The following is a 16,391-nucleotide window of genomic DNA, read 5'->3' as shown; positions in this document are numbered from 1 at the left end:
GGCGATGGTGGCAAGGAAAAACTCCCTGAGACACTATGAGGAGGAAATCTTGAGAGGAATGGAAACCAAAATGGAACCAATCCTCTTCTGGGTGACACCGGACACAGCATTGTGAAAATTCCATGTGATCTGGCAACAGCAACCAAGTATCTGAATGATTTTATGCATTGGGCTGCCACATGATTGAATAACTACATGAATGATCAGGTGTACATGTATGTTTGTAATAAAGTGGCTGGTGAATGTATATACAGTATATCTTATTGAAAAGACTTAATAATAAAGTGAGTTGTTTTTATTACCTTATTGGTTCTCAATCAAATGTTAAGGCTTTTTAATGCAATTTTAAAACCCACTCATTTTGGAGTGCCCTGAAGTTTGGTTTCAGATTTGGACGAGAATTTTCATTTCAGGGAATCAGTATTTTTTTTCAATTATACTGTTATTAAGAAACATCTACTGTAACTGGGTCATACCTTCATATCAAAAGCTCTCTATGCCTTTCATGGAGAGGATATATAATACCTGTGTCCACAGCTTGCCAGCCCACAGTGAAGGGTGTTCTGGCCTGGATGACATAGCCAGTGATTGGGCTCCCATTGTCTCTGCCAGGGCTCCATGAGAGCTGTGCTGTGCTATCTGTAATCTCCTCCACCATCACGCTGTCTGGGGGACCGGGTGGACCTGACAAACACAGCAGCTGAGTGTGAGGAGGAGGTTGGATCAGCTTCTATAAATGCTCCAATCAATTGAATGTAATGTGCTCGCAAAGCTGATCCTAGCCTGAAGCCTGTACAAACAACTGGAGGGAAGAATGTATGCGAGAAGAATGTACATTCCTGTGAATGTAAATTTGGCCTTGTGTGGGAGGCTTGTGTATGAAATGCTTTTTTTCGATGTACAGTCTCGGATAATGGCCATTTTCACCTCAAACTGCCATTTGCCATTTAAATACTTTTATTTTTCCCCACGTGTTACTCATTCTGGGACTGGCTCATACCACTCAGCTGATGTGTAAATGAGACAATTAAAGACAGTCTATGACAAACAGCTCCATTTGTAAACACCTGGGACAATGTGTTGTTCACAGGTATACCAATTTGAGTCACTAGAATATAGCATTGGAGATGTACACAGTATAATCATCTCTGCTGATGCATTTAGCACTGTCTTATTATATAAAGACTTTCTGTAATGTGCAGCATGGCATGGCTGGGTTTCTTCAACAGCTGAGTATAACACGGTGAACAGATTCAATTGTCAGAAATATTGTCAGTATGTTCAGTAACTATTCACTTGACCCCTTAAATTCCCAGGCTCCACCAGTTATATTCCTGACTCTTATAATGACATACAATACATTTCCTGTTAGTTTCATTGTAGTTGCTAAATAATGCTCATTAGTTACTGCAAAAAAATGTTATGAGGAGCAACTGAATAATAAAAGCTGATACTTTAAGAGGCTTAGCCTGGTGTTTATATGGCTATATGACACCTAAATAAACATTTCATGACAAGTGACATAAACCTACATGAACATACAGTATATACAATAAAATATATAATAAAATATAATGTAGACATAAAACCTGAGTCATATGACATAATTCTTTGCTGATGTAAGGAAAGTGTGTCATGAGAGCATGATGCTTTTCAGTGTCTCCTGAACTTTAAAATGAAAACCTGCTATATAACATTGTTGCATAGTGAATGTTTTGACAGTGATAATCATTACACTATAATGACAGAGGTTGTGTATTTTCTCTGGTGCTTACATTTATAAAGTAAGCATCATAATTCTGTTCATGACATTTTGGTAATTCGAACCCTACGTCATCAAATGTGTCATGACTGATGTCATGTTTGTGTCATGACAACAGTCCTGTAATATAACTGTATTATGTCTCCACTGCCAGTATAGGTTATAATAAGTGTCATATCATTTAATGTAATGACAGTTATGTCATATGCTAATCATTACTATTTGTATTGTATACCATTTATTTGAAAGTTTGTCCCATTTGTTTTAAATGACAGTTTGTGTATAAACATCTAACGTCACATTACAGCAATTTAATATTCATCTGCGTATTTTTTTTTTTTGCAATAATGGCCCATTTAATTATTTGTGCATGCCAAGCATTTGATGCTGTTTGTAATGACAGTTCCAAATGGGATCAACTAGAATGTAAATTATGACATATTGTTATGTCAGTTCAGGATGAAATACTATCAGGTCACAGCTACTTCAAATCATGAGTACTTATTACTCATAAATAATATTCATTGATAATTATTATTCATTATTTATTTGTATATTGTATATTTAATTTCTAAAGCGTTCACATATTCTTAATAGAAAAGCAACACTTTAGCCTGACTAACACTTTTTATAAAGCCCCCCTTTACCTAGCATACATACTATGACAGTTGAATGACACAATAATAACATTTTCTATAGCTCAAGTAAAGAAAGCCCTCTTTTAACTTAACATTCTTAACACTATTACAGACACTTACAGATAATGATTAATGGTGATATTTAGAGGTACATGCATGTAGAGAAAGATTATACCAAAATTGAGCATCTGTATCTATGCATCAGATAACTACAGACTTATTTCCTACTCAGACAGATGCACACTGAAAAAACTAATGAAATATATATATATATATATATATATTTTAAAATCAAACATATTTAAATTAAGGTGAGAACATCCACTTAAGTAAAATCTTTATAAGTTAAACAAAAAGTAATATTTAAATAAAGGCAAATTTATGTTAAACTCATTAAACTGTGCATTAAACTGTGCTCATGAAATATGTGCATTTATTAACGTAATGTATTGTAGTAACATGGACATTATATCAATATTTAAATGCTGCATAAGTCCATAATCACTTTTTGGGGTGCATAGGAGATGTGCCATAATTTATGTTTTGGGCATTGTATATGCAAAATAAATTAAGTTAAAGTAGGCCTAGCAGATGAAGCATAGCAGATGAATGCTTGGTCAGCTTATCCTTCAAACTGTGGACACATTTTCTTTACAGGACAGCGCATCGAATTAGCAATAAGATTTCAATAAGATAAGATTCAATAAGATTCCATTTGGAATATGGCCTGAGTGTGTATTTGTACAGGGCTACAATATTATTCCTGCGTGAAGGCGAGTGGACGATGGCACCACCGTTGAGGCGCCACTAAACTGCAGTGGAAACGCAAGCTCAGAAAAGTAAAGCAAGCCAAGTCAAGTCGAGCTTGACTTACAGAGGAAAAGTGGCTTAAGAGACACTGAATGACTGACTCAGGTGTTATGCCAATGTTACATAAAAACGGACAAGACCAGTCTGCATTAGAGGTGTTACATATTGAAATAAGTATTTAAAAAATTTTAGGGTTACATTGGTTGCCAGTTATGGCTTATGTAGGTTTCATGTAGTCCTCTAAACATTGCTTTAAAGTTTCCAAATCTTCATACATTAACTTTTAGTAACTTGCTAGCTAGCTTTAAAAATAACAATTCATAAAGCATATAATACATTTAACAGCTGAATACGTTACCTTCCACAACCAGGACTGCATCCACAGACAAGCTCTCCACATCTGTATCAATAATGCAGACATACTTCCCAGCATGGTTAAGCTGAATATTTCGAATCATGAGGTCCCCCGCAAACTTCTGTGTTCAATAAAGCACAATAGAACAGCAGAAATCATGAAAATCCGTTGTTAAAGTGAAAACAAATCAATCCCTCCCACTCTTTAGCAAGACTGTTCATCACTACTTATTGGCATGGTTCTTTAAGTATTAGACAACAAATCAAAGGAATTTCTTCAAAGGCATTGCTTCAAATTGTTTCTTAGTGTGCATTCTTAGCTGCTGTCTAGCACATAGCATTATGGGTAAATATGTATTCATTATCAGTGCCTAGCATTTTTTTCCTAGGAATTTGATGTGGCAGTTATTCACTTTGACAGAGACATGGTCAGACACAAACAGGCAAATATGAGTAAGAGTAGAATAAGGGCAACAAATATTGGCATCTGCTAACAATTTTGTGAACATTGTGGGTGTCAGTGAGTCAGTCTTTGACTTCAGCAAAGAAAGAATAGCCCTTAAATGTTAGGCTCTAATCCATCTGTGTCTGCTGTGATGTCTACCCTCCTTCCCTTCGCTGACTGTCATGAAGTATACAGATGGATGCAAGTGTTTCTTAAAACCAACATCGCAAACAAGCCAATAAGCTAAGTCAATTCTGAAATACATTAGTCAGGCAACTGTTCAGGGATTGGTAAACAGGCATAAACATAATAAGACTAAATCTACAAATGTGGAGCAGGCTGAGGTCAAAACAGAATCACAACAGACCAATAACAGACTTAGGGTGTTTTCAGACCTGTAGATATGTGCTTTGTTCTGAAGCAGGATTTTAATTTGTTACAATGTTGCATTTTCTCCTTGACTTGGTTCACTTTCACAAGGCAACATGTCAAAGCATACTAAAATGTGTTTATGCAAGTCACATGTGAGTAAACTGTCCTCTCATTGGGCAGAGTGTGCCTGTTTATGTTCTGGGGTTATGCAAAGCAGTCATCTATCAAGATGGATAGACTGCAGCTCTGCGAGCTTAATGTAGGAATTGATGTTTCATGGAGTGATTAAAGCCCATCTCCATGAGACACTCGCTAAACACCTCGTAAACCTCTGTGTTTGTATGTGTTTTTGAGAGTTGTTCAGAAATATGTTTGTCAGACCAAATTTCATTGAGGTATTTTACCTCATCATTGGTCCAAATTAAACCGCGATTCATGTTGCAAGACATTAACAAAACAAACACATTTTTACATAATGCAGTTCCCATCATGCATTGCTATACAGGTTGGTTTGTTGGTCCATTGGGTCGGATTGCTTTCTCACCACAAGTGAACTGCTCCAGAGTTCGTTTGCAATCGGGCCGGTTGTTTTGGTGTGGATCCGAGTGTGATTGCCACACTGGCACAATGTTTTACAATGGTATATTCACAAGTAGTACTGTGACTGCAAAGATGTGAGTGTCATTAGTAATCAGGTGATTTTGACCGGAAATACAGTAGGCGCTTGATTTGAAGTCATGTGTTAAGGTTGTGGGCTGAGGATCATTTGATTTGCAGACACAGGCGTAATATATATATATATATATATATATATATATATATATATATAGAGAGAGAGAGAGAGAGAGAGAGAGAGAGAGAGAGAGATAGACATAGATACAGATAGATGTAAAATATACAAATTCTATTTTCTGCTGCCTACATTAAAAAAAAAAACTGGAAGGACTTTTCTAATTGTTTTCTAATTATTTTTATTTATATGTTCAAAAACTGAAATTTGTTCACTCAACCTTAACTGTTAGAATCGTTTTCAATTTGTGTAAGCATCTTCATTGTGCAAGATTATGAGAGCTCATGTGTGCGGCATGCATTATAATTGTAACACCTGTTATAATTGTACAACATCTTGTTTCAGAGGCTCTCAGACTGTTAATAGCAGTAAAAGGTGGCATTGCAGAGATGCATACACTAATATTCGCCTGCTTAAAAATGAATCGAAATCAATGCAGACCATACCACACCATAGTAATCATGGTTACTATGATGTAACTGGATAAATATAACACTATAAAAAGAATAATGCCTTTATGAGCTCTGCACTATCAGTCAATTACAAAACATGTTTAAATGTGTGTTTGTTCTGTGTGCGCTTCTCAGAATGTGTATAAATGGGTATGCAGTGATCCTTTTTAATTACTTAATATTTTCATAGCCATCCAAAGCTTTAAATACATAATTGGTTAACATCGAATGTTTTGAGCGATATTACAATTGTGCCACTATAGTTTTAACATGAGCGTCATTTTGGTTTCGGTGAAAATGTACGGCATGATATGGGGAAACTCACATAACGTATGAAGTCTGTAATTTAAATAATTATTTGGTAATTTAACTCAAACCAAAATGTGTTACAACTGATTTAAGTATTTTTAGCCTGCAAGTAACAAGGTTAAATAAAATACATGAGTCCCATTTGCTTAGGAGGATCCCCGAACATGTAAGGGAATTGTCATAAATATAGTTTATAATACTAACATCTTCAATTAATATTTTCAATTATTATACATTATACAGTTTATACTGCTATAAATCAAAAGAGGTCAGGGACATGACTGGTGTTTCTGTGAGACAGAACAGACTGCTCAGTGACTACAGCCTTCAGGTTATATTTCCTATCCAACTCTGTGAGATGCATGAGAGCCCACTAAAACAAACATGCTCTGGCTAATGGGCAATACACTAATTATTCCATATTTATATAGGCAGGGAGGGAAAGGCGACAAGACGCACATAACAAGGGCTCACCTTGTTCAAAATTATCCACAACGCACATGAACATCATAGGGAATAAATATCTCATGTGAAATGGTAGGCTGCATGGGTATCTATAATGATCTTTTATCAGAGATTGATATGACATAGGCCTGCAGATTTCACAGCGCAGAAAAATCAAAATCGACTCTGCTGTGCTTTAGTCTAGTACAGAGTAATTTAATTTGACCATATCGAATGCCTGGCTGTGGCTGTTTTGTGCTCCATGACTACATCAGCTACAAAACAGCAATTCTGAGGAGGTCAGCCATGTGCAAAAGTAACAATTAAATGAAATGAAGCAGACAGCAAAAACACCCATATACAGCGTATTTGCATTTTAACACAATGGTAGCTTTCTTTCAATGTCTGATCATAGTGATCAAATAAGAAATAAACAAACAAAGAACAAAAAAATAAAATAAAAATCAAAAATCAACAGCTGAAAAGAAAGAAACCAATACATTTTCATGTCCTAAAGTCCCTGTCAAAATGCAGCTCGGCGCTTTCAGCTAAAATAAATAAATAAATAAAATAATGAAGTGTGTGGAGAGATGGTTCACTCAAAGGTAATCTGGGTTACCAACACACAAGTAAGACACAATTTCCTCTGCTTATGATAGTACACCCCTGTCTCAGCACACACATCAGCTCCATGCAGTGTCGTTAACAGGTTTCCCCATCTGTGATAAGCTCCAGTCCCAAACAAAAATGCCTCCATCTTGGAGGATGCCAGGAAGCTGGCAATGAGGAGTGACAGGTTAAAATTTCAGCTTTGCCAGTCGGACAGCGAGCAGGCAGTATTTAATTAGGGTAATGTATGTAGCCAAAGCAGCGGAGATGAGAAGTGGTAATCTGAAAAAGCATGAGGCAGGCCAAGTCACAAAAACTGCATCTCATTACAAGCAATGTCGTTGTAAGTAGCTGACATCTGCAACTGATCAGATGATCTTATCATATGAATAAGAAACCTAACATAATTTCTTTTACATTCTATTGCCATAATGGAAAGGAAATGTGTAACTAAACACATAATCAATCCCATCCCGTGTTTTTTTTTTTTTTTTGGCCTTTTTAAACAATTTGCAAAAAAAAAAAGTGCTTTGTTGAAAACAGAACATGTTAAATAAAAATCTTTGTGTCTTATCAGGTAATTTAAGGCAGAATTTCAAATCATGACTGCCGTTGTTTCATGCCAGCAATTCATTGTGAAATTATTTCAGGACTCAGAAATACATAAATAGGTATGTAAATTCAATTACAGCAAAGTCTGATGATATCCTCATCCCATTCCCTCGAGGGGCAAAAATTAGAAGTTAGGCAGAAGAGAAAGTGGGGAAAAAAGGCATTGATATGGCCCCTTTCCTTTTTTGAAAATTGTAACACAATGACTGTTCCCAATCATGGCAGTTAATTTATAGTCAATGTAGGTCATTAATTGAGTGACCCAGAACAAGTAGAGTAAAACCATCTGTAATGTTCATTTTCAATGATAGGAATAATGAGAGCACTTTGCAACCAACGATGTAATACAATATACAGTAAGCTGCCAGATGCAATATCCAAATGTGTCAATGTTAAGTAAAAATACCATTAAAATCCAATACAATAATTCTTAATAGGTGGTGTACACTGTATACAAATGAGAGCACACTAATTAGTCCAAACTATTATTCACTGTTACCTGTGCTAGCATAAGTGTGTTAAATATTTCATCAAGGGTATCCAATCTTATCTAGAAAGGGCCATAGGGGTGCAGGTTTTCATTCCAACCAAGCAGAAGCCACATCTGATACTCCACTTAAAGCCAAGATTAACTGATTATACAGGTGGAATCAGAAAACCTGCACCCACACAGTCCATTTTGCGGATAAGATTGGACAGCCCTGTATAACTACCAAAGTTAAACTTAGTTACTTAGAAGTTTAAAGATAATTAATTTCCATGCACATTATATAATGTGATATTTCAGGAATTTCAAACAAAGCAATACATTTGGCAAAAATGATTCTCATGATACTGGGCAGAATAACACAGTACTATCTGCCAGGAAACAGTGTTGGTTTTTACTCACTCCGCCAACTCTCTCAAAGTGCTCTGAGTCGTGCTCGAAGTCGATAAGCTGGCCATTAAAGGCCCAGGAGAAGCTCACGTCCAGTGCCGGATCCACAGTTACCTGGCAGGGCAGCACGATGCTCTCGCCCACCATAATCTCCATGCTGCTGGGTCCTTGTGTGATCCTGCTTGGCTCTGTACAGCACAACACAGCCATCTGATCAGCTTCATACAATGTAATGTTATTTTCATATAGGCATATACACTGTGACAAATTATTATGTTTTATATTAATATACATGACAATATAGGGGCTCTGCACATCAGACTAAATAACATGCATTAAGATTTGTGCTGGTACCAGTATTCAGAGGGCAAACATTTTAGTAAAAGGAGTAATAGGGCATTCCAAAAAAATCTTACTGGAAAATCTAGATCTACTTGGAAAACGTAGAGATCTTGATCCTTCAACACAACATATAATTTTTAATTAATTCAAGCACTATTTTATCTCTATGTTTAACTTTCAGGAACCTGTGGGAATATGTTGAGCAAATATATCGATCCGATATATTAAGCAAAACCCAGCAAAAAGAAACAAGTTTCAGCAACTGAGAAAATGCTTACACTTACAGTGTAAGAGTGAACATGTAGAGCATACACTGTAAATAATAAATACTAAATTAAGTATATGTAGTTTTACTCTCATTGGTTCGTGACTTTTCGGACACCTCATAAATCTGCAACCTTGTTAGTTAATAAGACTTTACTACATACTAAGATTCAGATTTTTTAAAATGATTGTGTACTCTTTTTGTTTTGTCGGTTATAATAATAATGAGAGAAACAAAAGAAAGGTGTTTGAAACCTTTTGAGAACATGTGAAAATCCACACAGGTAGTAATCTGAGCTCAGGACTGAACCTGGGACCCTGGAGATTTGACGCAGCAACGCTTCCTACTGCACCACCCAAATTACCATACACCCTACTTAATGAGCAAAGGAAATCAACCAATCTATCTATCTATCTATCTATCTATCTATCTGTCTCTCTCTCTCACACACACACACACAGGTTGTGACTTTTTTTTGTTTAACAACAAAACCAGCAATTAACTGCATATTCAACTTAATGGAGGAAATGAAGAAAAAAGAAAGGAAACACTTGATCCACCATGCAGTTTAATGAGGAAATAGCAGATTAGAGGTTAATAAGCACACTAATCAAAATGACATTAACAGCACAATTATAGTACTATTAGGGATGCATATAGGAAGAAAACAGTCAGGGATTGGAACATTAGTGAGCCTTTCCATGAATATGAGAGTGCTCTATACGAACAGTTCAACCAAAAATTAAATTCACGCCCTTAGTAGTCAATCAGCCGAGACGTGTATAGTGGTCCGAAGTTTCATTCTTTAATTTTGCCCTGGAGCTACAAGACAAATGTAGCTAGCAAGCAAGAAAAACTTAGTTATGGACAAACTGCAAATCTAAATCAGCACATACTCACCTATAAAAACATCTTTTAGCTCAGCAATAACATTTGTGCATACACCATTAAATAAAAGACATGAATAAGCCTGTATTTAAAATAAAATAAAAAAAACAGATAAAATAGAAGAACCTTTATCCTGTTAGGACCTTAGTGAATACAGAGCCTATCCCAGGAATGCTGGACACAACGTGAGAATACACCCTGACAGGACACATACTCATTCACACCTAGGGGAAATTTAGAATAGCTAGTCTATCTGCCTGAAGAACATGCAAAACTCTGTACAAACTGTAACCCAAACCACTGTACTGTACTGCCCACAACACAGCTGCTTCTAAATTATAATTCTGTAATCACACTTTTAGCTGTTGTTGTTTTTTTTTAGCTATGCAAAATTTTGTCCTTTTTAAAGAGAAAACTGTAAAGAGAATGCTGTAAATGATCAAAACACCATAGCTTAGCCAGTCTATTTATAACTTATGTATTACTCATTTATTATATATGTTAACTTATCGATTTATTACCAAAAAAAGACTCATCTCCATGTGTGCTCAGCAATTAGGCAGTAAAATGCTCACTATAAGCTTCCCTTTTTTGGCTAAAAGCTACATGGATTAAGGGGAATTTTGTGTAAAGATGATTAGAGGGGAAAAACGAAAAAATACCAAAACAAAAAAATAGAACAGAGAAAAAGCTAGATGGCCAAAAGTAGATAATTCTGCGAAAATTTGATAAGCAGGATATGAATTACTACATAGTCTGTAGGTAGACAGATGTGGATGGAAGCTGTTTCTTTTCATTATCTGAAATATCAGTAATATAAGCCATCCCTTATCAGCAGCTTTCATACTTTTACAGTTACCAAGGAGACTTTCTCATTAAGTGGATCTTAATGGAAAACAGGCAGCCTCACATCCCTCTAAACATGCCACTTGAAAAGCAAGAAAGGACACCACCCATGCATAAATAATGAATAATCAGTAACTGTCACCAGGAGATTAACAAAGTCACCAACAGAAACTCTTTGATACCTCAAATTGTAAACTTAAAAAGTCTGTAACTATTGTGAAAAGCGCGACATTTGGGAGCAACTCACCCGTGATCAGCAGGCGGCCTGCCGTGCTTGCACTGCCAAACTGGTTTCTGGCAATGCATGTGTAAATGCCCCCGTCTTGCTTAGTCACATTGACAATCTTTAGTGTTCCATTGGGAAAGACAGAGAATCTGAAAGAATTGACAATGGTTGGCCAGTAAATTCACTTTCATATTGTATATGTGCTACTGTGCATATATATATTGCATATTCAACCTAACCCTTTTCCTGTTTATTAGCTGTTTATACGCATAAAAGTTATATGTATATACCAGACATTGTGAAACAAATGATCAAAAAATAAGGCAAAATCCCTTCCTCTGAGACATGTGAAGCGAACCAACCACATCTTTTAAAAGTGTGATAAGAAAGTGAAAGGAAGAAAGTGCTACCTGCCTTCTTCCACATACACGAGCTCACACAATTGGCTAGTGCCGCTGTGATTAACAGTGGGAAGTGAGTATGCCATCTCTCCCAGCAAGAGAACACAGCCAATTATGCTCCCTTAACTCCTGGCCACAGATGGCTGTGGCATCTTTGGGATACAAACTGGCAATCTCCAGATGATAGAGTCATGTGTTTTTGCTTCCTCTCTTATTTGGAAGCCTCACTTTTATCTTTTTTAGTGTACCTTTCATTTTTCTGGATCATCTCGTTCCCTCTCTTCCACAAGCTGATGGCTTTGGGTGAAGCTTGTGGTCTGCAATCCAAAGTCACCTCACTGCCAGCACGAACTTTCAACACACTCCTCAGGGGGCTCTCGGAAAAACTGGGTGGTGATGCTGCACAAGAAAGTTAGAATTCAGGCAGCAGAAAACACGTAATGCCTGCAGCCTTGAGCAAAACCAGGCTTCCCACCTTTTAGGAATTCTGAGATTTAAGATAAATGAAGCTATTGACTTACAGATGCTTGTTCTGCATCTTTTTGTACTTGAGCTATGACCTAGCTGTCTTGTATCAGTCATCATAACATGCCATGTAGGATTCAGTTGCATAGGACAAAGCGCTGATCGATATACCATGATTTACACACACGAACTCCAGAAAGTAAAGACTACAGCTGGTCAAAGAGTCCAAATCAATATGAGGAAAAATGTGATGTTGGAAAGGAAGCACTCAGATGGATAGCGCCACTGATGACTAGGATGTCAGTTTGTGGCATGATGCTATGATTTTGGTGAAATTTAGAGGTTTAAACACTGAAACAGGAGATAAAATAACAGGAGATAAAAATGGTGAGACTTAGGTAGTGAAGTGGGCTTGTAAATTAACATTCTGAAACTCTGAATTCTTTCTTGGTTTCTCCATCAGCATGTTAGCCCGTTACAAGGTTAGTCTGGATGGGAACAATATTTGAAATTGTGAAGGTGGAAGCTAACGATATAACCTTTAAAAAAGTCAGGGATCTTGCATGTCACTGATATTACTTAAATACTGTATGTGGCAGTAAGACATAACTGAATGAAAAGCCAAATAAAATCGTTGGATATTTTTGTTCTCATCATGACCAAGTGAACTTGATTCATCAGCAGATGATAATAACTGGTAATAATACCAAAATATGGTTTGTAATTTAGTTAATGGCACAAGATTTAAAAAAAAAAATAAATTAAAAGTGAGATTCAGGCTAATTTCTTTCAGCAGAGTGAAACTTACCTAGCACCACTAGTTCGGCACTGGCATAAATGATGCCGTGTTTGTTCTCTGCCACACACTGATACATCCCTCCATCAGAAAGGGTCAATGAGGAGATGGTGAGAGCACCATTCTCTATGAGCACCCGGCCCTGTGGGGACACATACAGACAAAAGAGTACATGTATGTCAACAGGTCCATACTATAATTTTTTTCATTTCTCTACACTACTGAAGAATAGTATGTATGAGATTTCTCTATTGTATTGGGGGAAAAAAAAAAAAAAAAGAAGTTTTTTTTATGAATACTGGATGCTCGCCTTGGTAGTAATTGCTGCTGACTGCAAAAGAAAATCAGCAGTATCACCCATCACTAGAGAATATATATACAATTATAGTTCCACTCAAATTTTGTATAGATCTTTGGACTATAGCCTAAGGCTGAGTTGAGGGATAGAGCCATGTTGGATTTAAGGTGGACTGGGGGGCCTGGGGGACAAAAAAAGGCTGACCCTCAGCTTTGGAGGACAGAAAAGCAGTGTTGACAATAGCTGTGCCACACTTATAAGCAATTCATCTTATTGTGAGCGATCGGTCAGAAAAGTGAGAGGGATTGGTCGAAAAAGTATCGAGCTACAGCTGAGGCTAATGGCATGGCTGAGCTTTAAGCCTATTAAGCATTCTTAAAACCAGGGCTCAGCACAATACAAGCATGAAAAAGAGAGAGAGAGACAGAGAACAAGAGAGGATAAATAGAGAGGTCATTCCCAGTCCAAATACAGACCACATTCAGTGTGGCTACTGTTGTTTTGTTGCCTACTTCACAACATGATGAATCTCATTAGATGGGACCAAAACAAAACAAGAAAACAAGAAAACATTTATAGTGCATGAGGGCCTCTGGATTCGGACTGGATTTTATATAACATGCACCACTGATAGAAGGTTGTTTGTTTACAGTAGTATGTATTACATACACATACATTACATACATACATCACATTTATTTCCTTTGAATTCGACAGGCAAATATATGTTAAAAATAAAATCATGTGTGCAGGGCAGTGGGGTGGTGGGGCAGTGGGTAACACTGCCCTCACAGCTCCATGGTCTCCAATTCAAACCTGAATTCGATTTACTATCTGTGTAGTGTTCTGCATGTTCTCACCATGTCTGCAGGGGTTTCCTCTGGGTTCTTCTTTTTCCTCTGTTCTCCCAAAACATGCTGCTATGTGGATTGACTACTCTAAATTTCCCCTGGGTGTGAATGAGTGTGTAAATGTATGTGCTGTCCATCCAGAGTGTATTCCCTCCTCACCCCCAGTGTTTCTGGGATAGGCTTTGGATCCTTGAATAAATGAAAGAATTGATGTGTGCACTAATGAATTATAAGTATATACAACCCCAATTCCAAAAAAAAATTGGGACACTGTGTTAAATGTAAATAAAGACAGAATACAATGATTTGCAAATCTCATAAACCTGTCTGTTATTCACAATAGAACATTAAAGTAATTTTGAATTTGATGTCAGCAACACGTCTCAAAAGAGTTGGGACGGGGCAATAAAGGTGTGGAAAAGTAACTGTTACTAAAAATAAACAACTGGAGGTTAACTGGCAACAGGTCAGTAACATGATTGTGTATAAAAGAGTATCTTAGAGAGGCAGAGTCTTTCAGAAGTAAAGATGGGTAGAGGTTCACCAATCTGCAAATAACTTTGTCTACATAACTTTGTCTACATTTCAGAATAATGTTCCTCAACATCAAATTGCGAAGACTATGAATATCTCATCATCTACAGTACATAATATCATCAAAAGATCTGAAGAAATCGCTGTGCGCAAGGGACAAGGGTGAAAATCAATATTGAATGCCCGTGATCTTCGGGCCCTCAGGCGGCACTGCATTAAAAACAGGCCTGATTCTGTAATGGAAATCACTGTATGGGCCCAGAAACACCTCCAGAACTCACTGTCTGTGAACATAGTTCGCCGTGCCATCCATAAATGCTGGTTAAAGCTCTATCATACAAAGAAGCCATATGTGAACATGATCCAGAAATGTTGCTGTCTTCTCTGGACAAAGCTCATTTAAAATGGACTGAGGTAAAGTGAAAAACTGTTCTGTGGTCAGATGAATGAAAATTTGAAATTCTTTTTGGAAACCATGTACGCAGTGTCTTCTAAACTAAAGAGGCCTAAAGAGGAGAGGGACCATCCGGCTTTTTATCGGTGCTCCGTTCAAAAGCCTGCATCTCTGATGGTATGGGGTGCATTAGTGCCTATGGAGTGGGCAGCTTGCACATCTGGAAAGGCACCATCAATGCTGAAAGGTATATACAGGTTTTAGATCAACATATGCTTCCATCGAGATTCCAACCTTACTTCTGAGAGACTCTGCCTGTTACTGACCTGTTGCCAATTAACCCAATTAGTTGCAAAATGTTCCATCAGCTGTTTCTTTTTAGTAACACTTACTTTTCCAGCCTTTTGTTGCTCCCGTCCCAACTTTTTTGAGACATGTTCTGACCATCAAATTTAAAATTACCTAATTTTTCCTTATTTTTCCAAATCATTGCTTTTGTTTAATCATTGCATTTTGCAACTTTTTTGGAACTGGGGTTGTATAAATAAATGCATGAGTTATTAAGAATGTAGCCTAGATAATCTAAATGATCGCTAGGCATATGGTTTCCTAATAGCTATTTCCCATTTTGTTTCTCCTAAATCATTTATCCCATTTTGTTTAATTGATTTCTCACTGCTGTCATTTTTTCTTCTCAATTATCCGACCTTGAAAAGGTTGAGAATTAAGCTTACATTTTGCTTTTCCCTGGCAGTTCCACTGTACCTCAGACATAAGCGTTTCTCCATTCTTCAGCCAGTTGTATGAGGGTTTGGGTTTCCCATTGGCTTTGCACTCCCAGAATAAGTTCTCCTCTATGGACAAGGCTGTGGCTGTCATGGTCTGCAGCCAGTGAGGTTTGGCTATAAAGAGACAAATGCAGGTTGGTGGACAATGAATGAGTCTCTGACAATATACATATGTACATATATATACTGTGCCCTCCACTAATATTGGCACCCTTGGTAAATATGAGTATAGAAGGCTGTGAAAAATTGTCTTTATTGTTTAACCTTTTGATCTTTTGTTAAAGAAATTCACAAAAATACTCTGCTCTCATGTATATCAAACAATTGCAAACAAAACACTGGTTTATCAAAAAAAAAAATCTTTGTTAAATATAGGTGTGCAACAATTATTGGCACCCTTTTAGTTCATACTTTGTGCTAACTTTTGCCAAGATAACAGCTCTGAGTCTTCTCCTATAATGCCTGACGAGATTGGAGAATACAATGGGATCTGAGACCATTCCTCCATACAGATTCTATCCAGATCCTTCAAATTTTGAGGTCCACGCTGGTGGACTCTCCTCTTCAGTTCACCACACAGGTTTTCTATGGGGTTCAGGTCAGGGGACTGGGATGGTCATGGCAGGACCTTGACTTTGTGGTCAGTAAACCATTTTTGTGTTGGTATTGTTGTATGTTTTGGATCATTGTCCTGCTGGAAGATCCAACCACGGCTCCTTTTAAGCTTTCTGGCAGAGGAAGTCAGGTTTTCATTTAATATCTGTTGATATTTGATAGAGCCCATGATGCCATGTATCCTAACAAAATGTCCAGGTCTGGCAGT

General features: G+C 37.1%; 1 protein-coding gene across 5 annotated transcripts in view; it reads right to left on the bottom strand.

Annotated features, from left to right (window-relative positions):
* Nucleotides 1-16,391, bottom strand: part of cntn3b (contactin 3b) — an 86,347-nt gene that overhangs the window by 17,047 nt on the left and 52,909 nt on the right. For all 5 annotated transcript variants that reach the window (XM_053636001.1, XM_053636002.1, XM_053635999.1 and 2 more), the window contains 7 exons: nt 15,546-15,682; nt 12,716-12,845; nt 11,691-11,841; nt 11,063-11,190; nt 8,487-8,662; nt 3,569-3,686; nt 526-684 (listed from right to left, as the gene is read on the bottom strand). In XM_053636001.1, coding sequence (XP_053491976.1) covers nt 526-684; nt 3,569-3,686; nt 8,487-8,662; nt 11,063-11,190; nt 11,691-11,841; nt 12,716-12,845; nt 15,546-15,682 — 999 coding nt within the window. The remainder of the gene's footprint in view (nt 1-525; nt 685-3,568; nt 3,687-8,486; nt 8,663-11,062; nt 11,191-11,690; nt 11,842-12,715; nt 12,846-15,545; nt 15,683-16,391) is intronic.

This window comes from Ictalurus furcatus, chromosome 11 (genome assembly GCF_023375685.1).
Source record: "Ictalurus furcatus strain D&B chromosome 11, Billie_1.0, whole genome shotgun sequence".
Taxonomy (NCBI): Eukaryota; Metazoa; Chordata; class Actinopteri; order Siluriformes; family Ictaluridae; genus Ictalurus; species Ictalurus furcatus.
This window is presented reverse-complemented; position numbering and strand designations above follow the sequence as displayed.